We start from the raw sequence: 16,675 nt of genomic DNA, 5'->3' as shown, positions 1-16,675 counted from the left end.
ATAATCCAGAGGGTTCAAGTAATTTCTTTCGCCCACCGATAGGTGGCTGCAATAGTTAGAATAAATCGGGGTTAGAAGACCGTGTTCAAGAACAAGTTGTTGAAACCCCACCCGGTTTACCACAAAATCGCAATAACATCTCAAAACGTGTCAAAAAAAACCTTGAGTTTTGTGTCACTTTCTTGTGGTTAACTTTTAAAACCTCTTCTCGAAGGAGGTGGAATGAGCCCTGTTTTGAATAAGGTATGCAAAATCCGATGACACCTTCCGATTACACTTCATAAAATCAATATGGCAAATTATCCTTGGTTATTGTACTATTTAGCTTTACGTGGTTAACAACGTTTTACAATTTAGAGTAGTTGTATGGGTTAGCCACGTTCATTTCGCTTCATCACGCATTCAATTAAGCTTCAAAACCGGAACAATTAATTCTGAATCGTAATGAATTTATCATTGCTTTCCAGGGGACGTTCTAGCCAAGATGTTCATTCATATAGATTGTGGATAAACTTCAGGTATATTTCAGTTTTAAAGATTTTAAAATAAACATTCAAACATTTTTCAATTTTTCCAGTTTAACATGACTGATTACTTTAAAAGCTCACTTGCAATAGGTAAGTTAAAAAGTTTTCAATCTTAGTTAACTTTAATTGTTAAAGTATAAATAGAACATTACAACTCATTTCATCACTACTCAGATTTTTAATACAAATATTTGTCTTCTTGGGAAGGTGCTAAATAGTGATTACAATAGCAGTGACTATTCATCGTCCTAGTTTCTCATAAATAAACTCTAGGGTAAAGACAAGCCATAGGACAGAATCTAACTCAACCAAAACTCTCTCTCTCGCTATGAGAGGGGTTAAAAATAGGTCGCAATAACAGCCCCGTTGAGATGAGCCGATTGGCTCTCCGAAATTAAGTCGGTCCTAGTCTGCAGGGCGTCAAAAGAGGCCAAGAGGACCTCTTCGGCGTCCCCTCCTCCCAACTGCGATCCAGAAATATAATCGTTTTTGTACGAGTTGAGGCGGCAGGAGAGCGGCTCTAAATTAGTTAAACCAATCCAGGACGTGCGTGTACTTCGGATGCAGGAACACGATTAAAGCGGACGTACGTCGTTTGCTTGTCTTTGATTGATTCGTACTTTACAAACGAGAAGAGTTGTGCAGCATTTGGTGCCGTGCGCAAATTCGGATAGAGTTTTCATCACGGTGACGCGAGATATGTTGCGCTGTTATTTTAACGTGAAAAGTTTAAATTTCGTACGGGACTTTAACTACAAGTTAAAACTTTGTTATCAATTAAACGGTTTGTCATGGTGTTAAGTGAAACGGTTTTTTTATAACCCTTTATCCCACACTAAAATTAAATTAACTTCAACATATAACATATTTTTCGTACTAATCATACCATTTTTATTAATATTTTCATTTCTTTTTGTTCTAATATAAGTACGATGAACTCAATTTGAAAATAGACTCGCAATCGTTAACGCCATCTCCAAACGAAAAACGCTAGTTTTGCTTCAAATTGATACAGCTCGACGCAAAAGTATTTAAACGTAACACAAAGAGTTTAGTTTAAAAACTTTGGCTCGTTAAACCGCATGACGTTAATCTTATCAACATCCTCGCTTATTTACATTAACCGCAAAATGACGATGAAGTCATCGGGAAAATATTAAACATTAAGCTGAAAGACACATGTTTGGTGATATTTTACAGTAATAAATGTGCCGTCGTTCTATATACTATGAATCAACAAGTTTGTGCAATTTTGTGAACCATAGGGAACATGTTGGTCGTTTTATTGTGTTGTATGATGAAAATCGTCGAAAATGTCGTCGGGAAACCGGAACCGAAAAAGAAAAAAGTTCGATACAAAAGGAGAATACCGAAAAATAGTAAAGGTAATTTTTGAAAAATAGATTGATTAAAATATAAAAAGATGGCGGTAGGATCGTTCCGACTCAAGCTTTCTTTTGAACAATCCGTTTTTATCATATACTGAAAATCTTGGCCCAATTCAATTTTATTTATCTATTTATGAGTTGCCATAATAGAAAAGATGTTTCAGATTGAGTTATTGCTGAGAATTTTGATCACTCAGTCTTGACTTTTTGTGCAAACCTAAGTTAGTTTAAGTAAATCACATCGGTAATGTTGAATTTCTTACCTAAATAAAAATATTAACAGTTTTTTCATCGAATTCAATTTCGAATGTTCTGCGTTCTTTGATTATGCACCTCTACAGGTTCCCAGCGACTTCCTCGCGCACATCATCATGTTTTTCTAGCCAATCTGAAATTAAAAGAAATCATTTTTATAAATATAATCTATCCATTCAGATAAAAATTCATCATCATGATTTAAGGATATAAAATTACCAGTATTTGCCTTCTATGCCCTACAGCATTCCGTCATCTCTTGCGTTGTCTCGCAATTTGTCCCTCGTTGTAATATGCATTGAGGACTGCATGATGAAGCTCCTGGAGTACAAGTAAGCACCTGAACGTATTTTCTTTCCAGCAACTTCAACACGACTTCGGTTTCTCTCTGTCGTTTTTGTGCCAGTCTTAAATTTACTGTTCTGAATCATTTCCACGACTTTGCTGGAGTCAAATTACCTGAAAAGTTTGATGGTTAATTACTGCTCTTATTTTTTGTTAATTTTAAGACACCTACGTATATAATATCTAATTATATACCAAAGAAAAGAAAAATACTTATGTACAAATATCTGTTTACAAAGAAATTTACTTTTACTATACATAAATAAACCACTTAATCAGTTCCATTGGTTTAATAAGTTTTTTTTAATATGTTTAAATGAAAGAACCGCCTTTCTTTGATGCGTCATTCACTCCAAAATCGTTCCCCAATCTTACAACGAGCGCGTGCGCGCTACTAAAAACCATACGAGAAACGACTACGAGACATTCCAAACGTTTAGTGTGGTTTAGTGCACGTCGGGATGATCTGTTACGGAGTTGTTGAGGTGCTGTTTATGGTGTAAATGTAAAATATTGGTTCCTCGCTGTGTTTAAAAAAAACGTTTAAATATTTCGTTGAATCAGTGAAAAGTTTAAGAAAATTTAACATGTTGGATCAAAAACTTATTTAATAATGAGGCTTTTAAGTGGTAATTAAAAAAATATATCTAAAAAAATAATAATTATAATAATAAGAAATGTACCATGATTAATTAAAATGAATTTATAAGAAAAAAATTATTGAGAAAAAGAAGCCAATAAACATTGTACACGTGCCACGTTATGAAAGCGATTAGCTTGTCTTTATATGGAAGGCATAATACCAATTATGTTACCAATCGAGTCCGAGTATAGAAATTCCCGGTTAATATTAGGAAATGTAAAAAATGTTTGCATTTTTTTTGGTATTCCAAGGATAACGTCCTGATTAGTCACCATTACAATATTATTTTTAGTTACAAAGTTTAAATTCCAATCAATCCAAATTGATTCAATCATTTTTTTACAAGCATTTCTCAAATATAAAACATTCTTTTTATTAAAGAACAATCAACGAGAGAGAAATTTGGATTGCGTTGTTATTCACTTGAGTTACTTTTGTGGAAACGTGTAGAATGCATTATTCAAGAATGGTTTCTTCGGCTTCCTTAAACGATGTGTTATGAAAACGAATAAAAGTGGGACGATGCTTAGAAACTGGATTGTTTTTTTCTTGATCTTCATTTTTCAATCGGAATCGTTTTCAATAAAAATATTATTTATTTTCATCTTTTGCGATTCAAATCATAAAAAATGTTGTGTTTGAAAAGTTTATAAAAACATATTTTATCTAAATCTGCTAAAACCTCTAACTGCAGCAATGATAAGTTGAGAGTTCGGTATGGTCAATAAGATTTGAACCTGCCTTTTCTTCCTCCTTATCCAAAAACTATTTTCCATTCTCTTTTTCGCATCAACAACTATTTAGAGAATCCACTTTACGGATATTTTTTGTATATATCATAGGTACTGATGGTCTAGGTTATGAAGATTTTTTTTGTTGCTCCAGCAAATAAATCAGCAATTGCCGCAATACTTATCCATGACACTATATAGCATACAAAGGTCACCCTCATATTTTCCATTGAGGGCGTTTAACATATTTCTGGCTGTTTCGTCTCCGTGTCAAAAGCATTTTTTTACCTAAAAAATGCTTGTTTTAACTTTCATTCAATAACTTGATAGAGAAGGTGTGACAAAGTAATAAATTTATTCCCATTTTTTTTAACTGTTATTTGCAAAAAAATATAAAAAGTTTTATAACAACTCTTAAAAATTAGAAGTACCTCTAAACACTTTGAACTCCTTTCTTTGCTTCTTTCTGAAGTGGGTTAGTACTTATTCGAAAAGTACCATTCAAAACCGCAAATGTCGATAAATTATAAAGTTGTTGACACAAAATTCGAGTACACACTATTTCTCAAAAATAATAATCCACCATCTCCGTCACCCGTTTACCTACATTTCCCTGTAAATTATAGTATGCCGAGCTGGTTTCTACGAAAGTGTGTGAGCTCAAAACGTAATTTACAGTTACGATCTTCCATTAACTTCAACACATCATCAACCGCGTGAAAAAGAAAATTCTCAAAAATAATAAAAGAAACCATAAAAAGACGCAAATTTCGACATCTGCCGTTGTTTACCTTTTCTCTTCGTTATGTCGCCCCTTTAAGGTCACTGACATAACGCCGGCGCCAGTCGCACCTCTCGAGAGTAGGTTTACCATCTCGTATATTACCATGTAATTGAATTCTTGAACCTCTGAGGAGGTGTTAACGAAGCGAGCGGACTCGATTTATGTAAATCCAAAATAGTTGGTTTTTGCAAATTCCCTCTTTTATAGTTTACATGTATACAAACTTGAGGTTGTTCGTACATAGTTAATTTTATCGCTTCGAGTTTGTAAAATCAACTCAGTTGAGAGAGAAAGAGATCTAAATCTCTTTTTAAAACGTACCCAGAGAGTTTCCAAAGCGGCCCTTCTCTTCTCAAGCTGTCGTCCAATTTCATGCTTCTGCGAGTCGTTAGTCATCACGTGACTCACACCCTCTTCAAACTAAAGATCGATTCCGGAGATAAACTTGATGTCGTCCATATCATCATCTTCGCGGGTTTTTAATAATATTAAAATTTTTGTACAATTTAATTTTAGTAGAATCGAATTTAAATGTCGCACACCAAATACCAACTTATTACTTTCGATACTATATAGGTTAACGCGACATTTCGGATTAAAAGCAAAGTACGTGACATTATTCCTAATTTTACCTGACATTATCAAATGGTGCGCTTTGAATATCAAAGGAGTAAGACTAAGTTAAGGCTAAAATACTCAATCTATTAATAGGAAGGCTTTGTGATATTGAAATGAAAATTCCTTTCCATATAAAAATTTTAAATCATGGTACATTTTTTTGATAATAGAGAATGTTTTGATTAACCCTACTAATACATAAAAAGTTTTTTACTAACATTATTGTGAAACTAAAACGAAGACTAAACTAAAAATGAGATTCATCGTGGTTCCATCCAAAATCCCAGCAAACGGTTTTGTGGCAAAATACTTGCTATGCAGAGGTACGTGATTTATGTACTTTAGAGAAAATCGCTTTCGTTTTAAATTGCCACAATTAGAAAACGCACTTTACCCATTACAACTTTTTCGTTTTGCTAATAGCGTGAAACCAAGAAACGATTTGTATAATATGTTTACGGTTTCTTTAAACAAAATAAATTCCTACAGTTTTTAAAGTTTACAGAATTATAATAAAATCAATACCTACTCTCTATGGTAGAAGGCAGATGTGAATATCCTTTTATTCAATGGTTGCAGCTGTTCGCAATTTCAATTCACAATTCATGATTTTATCCCGACCTAAAAGAAATTTATGGTGGTGAAGTTAGTAGACTTTTTATGGACATAAATATACTCACCATTATAATTTATTGTTTCATTGGAATGTTTTCTTGTTTTGACAGATATTTGTGCTAGTAGATTCACCATCTCATCAATGACCAAAAAGATCATTTCCTCCTCAATTTCTTTTTTACCTACATCTTCTTTCTTACCGGGCAAGATCCATCACCTTTGTAACAATTAATACTTAGTTAATAACTTTTAATATTTAAATTCTAATAATTGTTATTTTAACATAAATCGATATCAAAATGATTTCGCAAAACCTCTTGTCTATTGTTTCTAACATCCGCATCATAATTAGTAGAAAATTGTTGGACACAAGTGCATTCGTAAGCGTGACAAACGGAATTCGATGCTTCGGTGGTCACTTTCTCTTTTACCGACTCGTTTGCTGTTTGTAAACCGCAGAAAGTATCAGTTTCGATATTTTCCATCTATTAAACTAGGAAAAAATCGATACCCACCGAGTTTTACAACATTTTCAACTAGATATGTATCAACATGATGTAACAACTCTGCGCACGCGAGAAATTCAACCCAGAAATTTAAGAGCTTCTCGACTCTTTCTTATCTCTCCGCGCTGTTTGGTGTACTCTGCGACCTTAATAAATCTTTACGAGAGACTTAAATCGCCTTTGGGTATTTAATATTTAAAGCACGTTTCGATAAGTTATCTATAAATACTAAACAATAATATCCTTAGGGTCTTTTAGGATTAGGATAAAGGTCAGATTTGATGATATTTTACGGGGGTTGTCGTAAACAATCGTATTGTAGCTGTATTTGGCTCTCTGCCAGAAAGTGAATTAGAACCTTTCTTACATTAAAAATGGCTATCGTATATTTTTAACTTTGATAGGAAGATGATAGTTTTTTCAATTAATTTTCTTTTAATCTTTTCAAATTTTTATATTTCTTCTTATAGGAAAAGCGATGAACGAGGTTGGGGTAGTGGGAAGAGGCACCGCTCTGACCCCGGATTCGGATTGCAACAGCAATCATCCGGGGTCAGTGAGTTGTCTCAGCAACACATCCTCTCAAGACATAGACTTCATCCAGGATAACTCCGATTACCAATGGTTCTTAGATTATGGGTAAGAATACCACGCTTTTTTTCTTTTATGTAGATTATGTAAAAATATTAATAATACAATTTTTTTTTTCAATCATAAAGAAGCTGACCTTCGTGTCAGTTTTAATTTGCAAATCAACGGCCCACGTGCCTTAGTGTATAAATCAGAGAAATTTGGCTTTCATTTCCATTTGTGCAATGTTTGAGTCATCTATTCAAGTTATAAATATTATAAATTGCGTATAAGATTGTGTAGCACATATTAATTTGTTTGTTTTTAACGTTATCAATTTTTGAAGTTAACAAGAATTTGCCAATTTAATGAATTAAAAAAAAAATAAAACTTAAATAAGTACATTTATGTAATAGTCATCACCTTATAGTGTGTATTTGTAACTCAGTACCACACCGTGTGAGGATAAAACATCAAAAAACAGTGAAGCTACAGGAAATGACGACCTATTCTTATTAAAGTTAACCTTGTAACTGTTTTGTTGTTAATGGTAGTCTCAATTCTTTCTATTTTTTCAAATTATTTTCATCACAATATTGTATTATCATTATAAATACATTTTAAAATCACCCGTAAAAAATGTTTATAGAATCGATAAATTCTTACTTAATTAATTTTCTTTTCTAACTTTATTCACACTCAATTGATAACAATAATATTTTCAAGAAACTCCCAAAAAAGAACTGAAAAGGGTTCAAATTTCAACACTTTCTTTTTCTTGAAATAAAAAGTCCTAAAAGAAAGTCGGATGAATACCATCCAATGTTCCCCTTCCATCCTATCTCAACCTTGGGAAGATTACAAAAATAACGCCTGCGGTGCGTCGGTGTTCCCTTTTCGTGTTGGCTGGACGCCTGCATAATTTTAGTCTGAGCCGGGATTAGATTCAGTTCTTCGAGAGAGGTTTTGCCGCGTAACGTTCTTGTATTGTATCGTAAACGCACACGTGGTCCACGCCCAAAGAAAACTTTCTTTACTTTTTAACTCCCGGTGTGTGTATGCCGTGTATGCGCGTGTTTGTAAACTATAAACAAGATGGGAATATAAACTTCGTCGTTTTGAGTTGATTCTTTTAATCGGGATGGTGCCAAAAATCGCGGAAATGTCGAAAAAGGTGCGAAAGAAAAGATCGGGTAGATCAGGGAGTCCCAAACCAAAAAAGTGAGTTTATTTTTCAATGATATTCAGCGATTTTACGTGAGGATAAGTTTACAGGAAGCCGGAGTTTATTTCGCCGCGTCCCGGGTTATATTTAGATTTTGGTTTAAAAATGATCGGATGTTTTTCGTTCTTGTCTACCAGTTCTCGTAAATCAAACTGTTTAGGTGCCCCTACACAAGTTTTTATTTCAATACAAACTCGATTTTAATGGAACGTATTTATCATTTTTATTCTCGTTAAAGGTTATGATTAATCGATTACAAATACACAACGTTATCACCGTGGGTTTAAATAATAGAAGTCCTTATCGTATTCGAACTCGGTCTTCAAACATTGTGTACTAGCTGCGAAATACTATATAATTAAAATCGGCTACATCAAGAAACTAAAACTTTATCGACCTTGTTATTGTTACAACATAAGATAATCTTTGCTCTTACAATAATTAGTTAATTTATATTTATCTTTTAAAATATTTGTGTTGATTTATGAGTATAACATTGCATATTAAAACACACAACAGCTGCTAAATGAATATCTGTTGGAAGCCAGAGTTCTCGCGTCCAGATGTTTCTAAACGAACGAAATAAATTGGTTAATGGACGAACCACCTCTCTCGCTTCGCCTCAAATAGACTGTCGTCATAGTGGCAAAGTATGCGGTCGCCATTTCCATGCGAAATCATCGGTTGATGAAATTTCATTTTGGCAAGTTTGGAAATTTGGCAACAAAACATCTAAAGTTTAAGTTTACGGTCGATGTTTTATGCGTTTTTAAAAAGGACATGAGGTGAGACAAAACTGAAAATATATTCAAAAATGTTTATTATTTTCTGCGCCAAATTCCACCTAATCGAAATTTAAATATTTTCGTGTTATTTTGTCACCAATATGTTTACTAAAGTATTAAATGAAAAACAAATTAATAAGTAATTTGTAATGTTTACTTATAGATATCGGGACAATAACCACACAAGCATTCTTTCGCTGGCCGAGTCGTACGATGCTAGTGATATTGGTTACTACGACGCGTTGGCTAAGAACATGGACGCAAATTTAGCTGAAGCAGATATGGAGAGTTTTAGAACAGAAGACATCCACGCACTATTAACGAATTTACCACCGATGTGTACTGATCATTTAAGTCAAGAGGTAACTTAACGTCTTTATCTTGTTAACGATTATTATTTTAATTTGTGTATATAGAATAATAGGCAAGGGGAAAGTTATGCAAGTGTTTCCGGATCAATAATGGCCAAATTTGATTTTGATAGTCCTCACACAAGTTCACAAGGCGAGGATTCGGCAAACTCAACAACAATGTCAATCTGCAAATCGGAATTGTTGTTCAGTCCGGTTAAAGAAAACCCAATGTTAGATGCAAATTTCAGCGTCGATTCTTTAGATTGCGATTTGTTAAACGAACATGACATCATGTTAACATGTCAAGCGAACAAAGATAATTACACCATCGCTTTTGAAGGATCTATGACTATGTTTTCAGAAGAAAGTGATTTCCATGACAATGGTAAGATTTAATATATTGAATAAACGGTATTAATTTCTATTTTATTTATCTTAAAAGTAGATAAGAGTGATGTATCGAGTGAAGATGCGAATTGGACGAGAATGTTGAAGAAGAAATTGCAAAATATGCGTCTGGATCAATCCATGACAAGATCTGATTGCAGTACTTTAACCACATGGAGTAAATTAAAAAAATTAACTGGTGAGAGTCAATTGAGACGTTTACCATCCGGCAATAATAATGAATCGAGTGATGAAACTTCTTCTTGCAACATGAATGAGGCTACTTTAAAAAGCCAAAGCATGCCCAATTTAACTAGGAATAGATTGAACAAGAAAATTAATAAAAGTTTGATTTTGCATCAAATGAGTTGCAGCTCGGTAAGTAAAAAAGTCTTTTATAACCATAATAATTACTTTCCGATGATCCTTATAAATGAAGAGAATCCCATTGAGGTCTTATATGGTTCTTAATCACTATTAAAGAAATATGTTTTAATTAAAATACTTAATTAACCTAAAAATCTCACCGCTTTTAACCTGACATCCAAGCGAAAATAAATTATGTTAAGATAGACGCTAAAAAACAAATTGATTATTACTAATATTTTTTTAACGAAATTATGTTAATACCTTATTATAAATCACTTTTATTCGAAATAAAAAAAATTAACTCATTTTTTGACATTGACAGTCACTTGGTGCCAATCTAAAAAAAAAATCGGTGACTTAATTTTTTAATTAAATAATTTAGTAATAACATTGGAAATTATGGTAATAATAAAAAATTAAAAGAAAAATGATGATTATTCAAAAATTTATTATCTTTTTATATTTGTATCAGATTTGACACATTTGTTTTGTTGCCAACGAAAAAATAAAAAAATAAAATAAAACCTGACATAACCTCAAAAAATCTAAAATAAAATAAATTTCTTCTAGTTTATTCTTAATCATTATGTACACATTTAAAGTAAAACTTAAATTAAATCGAATTCTTTTTTATTCAGAGTGATTCAAGTACTGTTCGTAGAAGACCCGTTAAAGTCTTTGATATCCAAAACCAAATCCAACAAATCAGCAGTAGGAGTACAAATGGGATGAGCGAACTCTCAGATATGGCTACATCAATAGATGCGGGGAGTACGACAAGTAGTGATCACTCGGGGAAGCAAAACTTCAGTCTAGTCAAATTGTTTATGAAACAGAAAAGTATGAGTGCCGAAGGAATGTCTACAGCTTTAGATAATTCTTGTACGAGTGAAAATTGGCCCAGCGATAGTAACATATCGGAATCGAAGCAAATAGAACAAATAACTAGCAATAGAAGTAACGAAGTTATTGTTGAGGATCAAGAGGATGGTGGTAAAATTGAAGTGGAAGAAGAATTCAAAAGCGATGAAAGTAAAATTAAAGAAAAACTTTCAAATAACAACAATAGTGTTGAAAAGAAAAAAGATTATAGATCAACGGCTACGAATACGAAACGTTTGAATAGTATTGGTGTTAGCATATCATCGGAGAGTAGTAATTCAAGCATTATACAATCCGAAATCGATCGAAAAAGATCATCAAAAATATCAAAATGTGTACCTCTTAAGTTGATTAATAAGAGTATGCAAACCAGCGTAACAGATATATTTAAAAATCCACCTTATAAATTAACCGGAAGTATCAAAGAAAGAGTAAAAGTAGTTGAACCATCATTTTTAAATAAACTTAAAGAAAAAAGCGAAGTTGCTAAACCTGTTTATGTATTATATCCAAGTTATGCACTACCTAATTTAGACTTCTTAAACAACAAAGACGACGATATCGCCAACATTTTATTAATGCCTCAACCGGTAAATTCAGTTTCAACACCTCCGAAAAGACGACCATTTAGTTGCAACGACTTCGATGCTTTAAAAAAGAAAGGATTTAGTCACGTTCAGGATTGGGATTCGCTTAATATTTTACTCCCAAAAGAATTTAAAACTATTTTAGCCGATGTTCCTGAAGTGGCACATCATTTTGCAAAGAAACGCGAAAAGTCAAACAGTAATAATTGGAAAGAACGTGCTCGCCCAATGAGTTGTGATTATGGAAGTTTAGAAAAAACTTCGTCCACCTCAAGTACAGCCACCCAACCAAGTTCTGGTTATAGAGGTTCCTCAACTTTATTAACAGATTCTCAAAACAGTCCTAATTTAAATCCTCTTTTTGTGTACCGATACGATAGTGTTACAAGTTCAGAAGCGAGTTCGATGAATAATGAAAAACCTTTGGTTACTGTGACAGCACCCCCACTTCCGAAGCGATCGATTAGTTTGGCTGGGGATGTTCCACCACGTCCACCATTACCAAGAAGTATTTTACGAAAAGGAATTGATAATAAATTAATTGGTAATAAGAAGCGTTATAGTTTAATCGAAACTAATGAGGAATCTATCGAAAATCTTAATAAAAGAAGCTCTTTACACGAACCATATTATCTACCAAGAAATAAAAGATTAAGCGAAACTGAAGATGAAGGAGTCGATGCTGGAACTTCAAGTTCAAGTTTTGATGAACACGAACGAACTTTTACCCCACCACCAAATATTGATCCGTTATTTAATAATTTAAATTACGAAGATATTTACCAATTGGAAGAATTTTTAAAATTAAGTGGGGTTTCTCTATCAGATACGGATAACGATGAGAGCATCACTCAACTAAGAAGTTACGTAACTAAATTTTTATCGTTAAAAATCAACCAAGATAATTCAAAGAAAGTCAGTTTTGCTCCTCAAAAACATTTCGTTCCGAATAATTCCCCGAACGTCTCCGCTTTATTACTTAATCGAAATCATCAAACAAAAACTTTAGTCGATATGGCAATCTGTGAAGAAGGCGAAACAAGCCCTGAAAGTTACTCATCACCACTTGCAACCCCACAAAAATATGATGTAAATCAAAAAAGGAATCTTGTCACGACTGTGGGGGAATCCGTTGAAAGATTAATGCAACATTTCTCTTCGGCAACAAATCAAAATGAATTAAACACAATTGGTGACTCAGAATTAAACCCATCTTGCGCAAAATTAACTCTTAATACTTTATGTCCGGCTTTATACACTTTGCTAAGTGATGGATTAAAATCTTCGATTGAAACTTCGTTTGGGGCAATTAATAATTCCGTTTGGCAAGTTGTTGAAGCTTCGGCTCAACAAGGACCTTTAACGAAAGCTTTAAACGAATTGGTTATGCGTATTAATGGTGAAGATACTTTATCAGAAGGATTGGTTAAGTTTAACGCTTTCGTGTTTGGTTTATTAAACGTAAGATCTTTAGATGCTTGGATAAGTTATTTAAGAACTAGAGAAAGTATCATTAAAAAGCACTACAACGCAAATTCTTTATTGGTATTGTCATTAACAGGAAGTGTAACAATTCGTGGGATTTTAGATAGTTTAATCGTTGCTTTACAACCGTTGGCTTTATTACCGTTTCAATTTGATTTGTTGTTTGAGTATCGGCAATTACATGAAAGTTTAAGACGAATGGATTCTTATCAACATCCAACAAGTCCGATTCATAAAATCCATAAATATTCAACTTATAGTTTTTCTGGATCGGACACTGATGAGGTTTCTTGCGCAACCGCGATTCATCATGCTTCTCAACCGAAAAATGAAGAACAAGGATTACCAGATTTATTAAATTCATCAAAAAGAGTACCACCTAAAGCGCGTCCAAGATCTTGCATTGATCCCGGTTGTTATTCAAAACCCGGGTTTAAATTAGCTGAAGATGTTGCATCAATAGCGAAAAAACGATGGTCTGGTGTACCTTTAACCTCAAAGCTATACCAAGCTTATAATCGACTTGCCATCGATTCAGAAGAGGAATACACAGATAGTTTAGAAACTCATTACCACCAACAAGCTCAAGTAGATGACGAAGCATTGAGTCATGTTGAAAATTTACCAAAAGATGAAGGAGAAGAGAATCGTGTTGAACCATTGAATGGAAAGAAATTTAAAAAGTTGCAAAGAAAGTGGGAGATGTTAAGTGGGAAAGAAGGGGGAAATGATCAAACTCCTCCCGAATCGCCTACTCATGTTAAATCGAAAATACCGCGACCTGTTATTTCCCCAGTTAAACCATCAGGAATTCCCGTTGCTATTCCATCACCAACTGGGAGAGGAAAAATTCCAACGGCTATTAATGGGGGAGCTATTAAAAAAGTTCCGAATCTAGTCAAAAATAATGTGATTGGTAAAAAGAATTTAACAACAACCAGGTAAGTTTTTTTATGCAATTGAATATTTCTTTCACAATTTATTTTTTTCTTTAAGAACAAGCAGATTAGATCAATTGGAAAACAATTCGAATACCCCAAGAATAATTCCAAGACCCAGCAGTTTACCATATAAACCTGCAAATCAAACGACAAAAAATAGTAAAATAACGCCACCAAGAAGAGCCGTTTCAACATCTGTAACTAGAAAAACAACAACAACACAAACACCAAAGTAAGATTTGTGTTTGTTATTAATTAGTTCGCGGTTTTTGGTAAAAATGAGTATTGTTTTTTGAAGGGTGGTAAAAACGTTATCTCATAGATTGCCATCTGAAAGCGGCCACCTTCCTTATAACGAAGGAGAAAGGCTTAAAGTCGTATTAGAAGTGGATGAACAATGGCTGCTTTGTTGTAGAGGTACTCAAAAGGGACTGGTGCCAAGATCTGCTGTAATTCCAGCAGATAATGGACGTTTTTGACTGAACGATTAAAACGTAAAATTTAGAAATTTTGTGATTAATTTTTTAACTTTCTTTGTGTTTCTTTAAAAAGCTGATTACTTTAAATTTTTTCCGGCATTTTCTTTTGTGGTGGTGGGATTTTCCTCACTTATTTTGTCGCCTTTTCTTTTTCTATTCCTTCTATTTGTGGGTATTTTCAAAATAATATCAGTATTAACTTACATTCCAACCTTAAAGAAAGTGTTAAACTGTGATGATTGATCAAGAATTTTAACAACCCATCCTTAAAAAATCCTCTCCATAACTAATAATGTGTAATCTAAATCAAAATTGGTCAATCAAAACTCAAACGATATTAATAAAACTTCTTTCTTCTGCAAGGTGAAGGAGAATTGAGAATTGTAACTTAAAAAACCATCCTGTTTTTTCTATCCCGCTTATAACATGTCTTTTCACTGCAATTCAAAATGAGCACTATTTTTTTGTAAACTAACATTTTCATTAAAATATCCTTTCCTTGCACGCTAACAGTTACACATAAATAAAAAGATAGTGCAAAAATTCACTTTGTAGAACGATTTGATTAGAAGTTTCTCTCTTTGTATTACTCAAGGTAATATTAAAAGTTGAGGCTTCATTATAAGCGCACAGGTTTTTTCCCTTCACCATATCTGGTTTAATGTGGGCCCTGTATTTATTATAAAATACTGCTGCTTTTTGGAACCATCATAAAACCTCTACTTTTATTTAAGATTTTTTCTGTTTCTTTATTTTTCAGTCAGTATTTTTTATAATGTAAGAAATTAATATTATAAGAAAAAAAATAAAAATACTAAAAAGAAAATACTCATGTAAAAAATAAGCACCGTAGCTATCTCCGAGACACTTCTCTTTTAAAAAAATGGTAGCAAATTAAGAGAAATGCTTCTGTATTTATCCTCAGTAATTAAAAAAAGTAATTTAAAAACAGTTTAAAATATATGAAGTAATAATAACTAAAAGAAATGATGCAAATAAAGCGTATATGTATATATTGAAGGCTTATTGTGATTTTTGTATATAATATTCTCTTGAACCAAAGTAAAAAAAAATGATGATGATAGACGGTGAAGTTTTTACAGTTTTACAATATATAAAAATACTTTTAAACACATTTAGCTTTGTTACCAAGTTTTTCTTTTTGTATTTTTTTCTTGGCACTATCGTTATTATTACAGGTTTTCTTTGAATTAATTTTTACGTCCCGGGTTTAAACAAAAAGTTTTATTTCTAATGATATTATTTATTTTTAAACTTCCCCATTGAAATCCTTAGATTCAACCAAAATAAATAAATAAGTCTGTGCCATAAAGGCGTGTGTGTTAAAAGAAGTTATTTTATTTCCCCTTTCTTTTGTATAAAAAAGTATGTGTAATATTATCTTTAGGATAGGCTAAAGTGTACTAAATATTTAATAAATTAAGAATGAAGAATATTTTTTATTGGTTTTATTTTATCCTTTTTTTTTGCTTTTCAAGGACCAAAAGTATTAATTTTTATGAGTTTATGTAATGTTACGCTATTAAATTATAGATGTCTCTATATAAAATTTTTTTTTGATGTCAAAATTTACCTTTTCAAAAGCTCAAAATAGTTTTTTTATGAAAACTTACCATTTTAAAAGCTCCAAACAGTCTTCAAAAGTTCGTTGAAAATTTTATCTTGAGATAGTGTTTAACTCGTAGAATCTAAACTCGTAACTTTCTAACCTAAAAACTGGAGAATGATATGAACGGAAGTTCGATCTCAAAATATTAACCAAAGATATTTTTGAACACACTTACCGACCGTTGCTTTAAAGAACTTTAGTCGTTATAGTTTCATTTATATCCCAATTTATCCCGAAAAAATCGGGAATAACAAGGAATGCTTAGATGTAACAGAAATGGCGACGCTGTTTAAATTTGTGATTAGTTTTGAATTATTCCCATAGATGGCGCTATTAATTGTTAATTCACCCTTAATAAATATTGCTAAAATCGTTTTTATATCTTCTATTATTCGACAAGATGTAATAAAACAATCTAAAACGTATAACTATTTATTAGCTTTAATTTAAAAATGACGACGTTTAAATTTGTGAATCGCCTGTATTATTCTCATAGATGGCGCTATTAATTGTGGTTGTACCCTCAATAAATTAATGTTGCTAATTTCTTTCTTATACTCTTATTACTTA

General features: G+C 32.5%; 1 protein-coding gene and 1 long non-coding RNA gene across 11 annotated transcripts; one reads left to right on the top strand and one right to left on the bottom strand.

The window, feature by feature from the left end:
- The first annotated feature begins 53 nt into the window (after positions 1-53).
- Positions 54-15,931, top strand: LOC111428305 (uncharacterized). 10 transcript variants are annotated; one of them, XM_023063774.2, is made up of 10 exons: positions 54-243; positions 468-518; positions 578-617; positions 6,883-7,051; positions 9,156-9,354; positions 9,409-9,730; positions 9,788-10,110; positions 10,740-13,996; positions 14,052-14,228; positions 14,295-15,931. In XM_023063774.2, exons 3-10 carry the CDS (start codon positions 584-586, stop codon positions 14,473-14,475), a joined length of 4,662 nt encoding a protein of 1,553 aa, XP_022919542.2. In that variant the 5' UTR covers positions 54-243; positions 468-518; positions 578-583; the 3' UTR covers positions 14,476-15,931. The 10 variants fall into 10 exon arrangements, with proteins under 10 accessions (XP_022919542.2, XP_022919539.2, XP_022919538.2 ...); XM_023063771.2 differs by lacking the exons at positions 54-243; positions 468-518; positions 578-617 and adding exons at positions 625-1,311; positions 1,728-1,912; XM_023063770.2 differs by lacking the exons at positions 54-243; positions 468-518; positions 578-617 and adding exons at positions 625-1,311; positions 1,670-1,912.
- Positions 5,551-16,386, bottom strand: LOC139431581 (uncharacterized). Its single transcript, XR_011641671.1, has 5 exons — positions 16,281-16,386; positions 16,110-16,212; positions 5,972-6,123; positions 5,821-5,912; positions 5,551-5,755 (listed from the first exon to the last, which is right to left on the bottom strand). It is a non-coding gene; the product is annotated as an uncharacterized lncRNA (long non-coding RNA).
- Between the last annotated feature and the right edge of the window lie 289 nt (positions 16,387-16,675).

Source organism: Onthophagus taurus, chromosome 10, assembly GCF_036711975.1.
Source record: "Onthophagus taurus isolate NC chromosome 10, IU_Otau_3.0, whole genome shotgun sequence".
NCBI classification, from domain to species: Eukaryota; Metazoa; Arthropoda; class Insecta; order Coleoptera; family Scarabaeidae; genus Onthophagus; species Onthophagus taurus.
This window is presented reverse-complemented; position numbering and strand designations above follow the sequence as displayed.

Coding starts and splice junctions, on each gene's coding strand:
- LOC111428305 (XM_023063771.2), top strand. CDS start 1,798: ATGTTGGTCGTTTTATTGTGTTGTATGATGAAAATCGTCGAAAATGTC. Junction 1,913..6,882: donor AATACCGAAAAATAGTAAAG/GTAATTTTTGAA, acceptor TTCTTCTTATAG/GAAAAGCGATGAACGAGGTT. Junction 9,731..9,787: donor AAGTGATTTCCATGACAATG/GTAAGATTTAAT, acceptor TTATCTTAAAAG/TAGATAAGAGTGATGTATCG.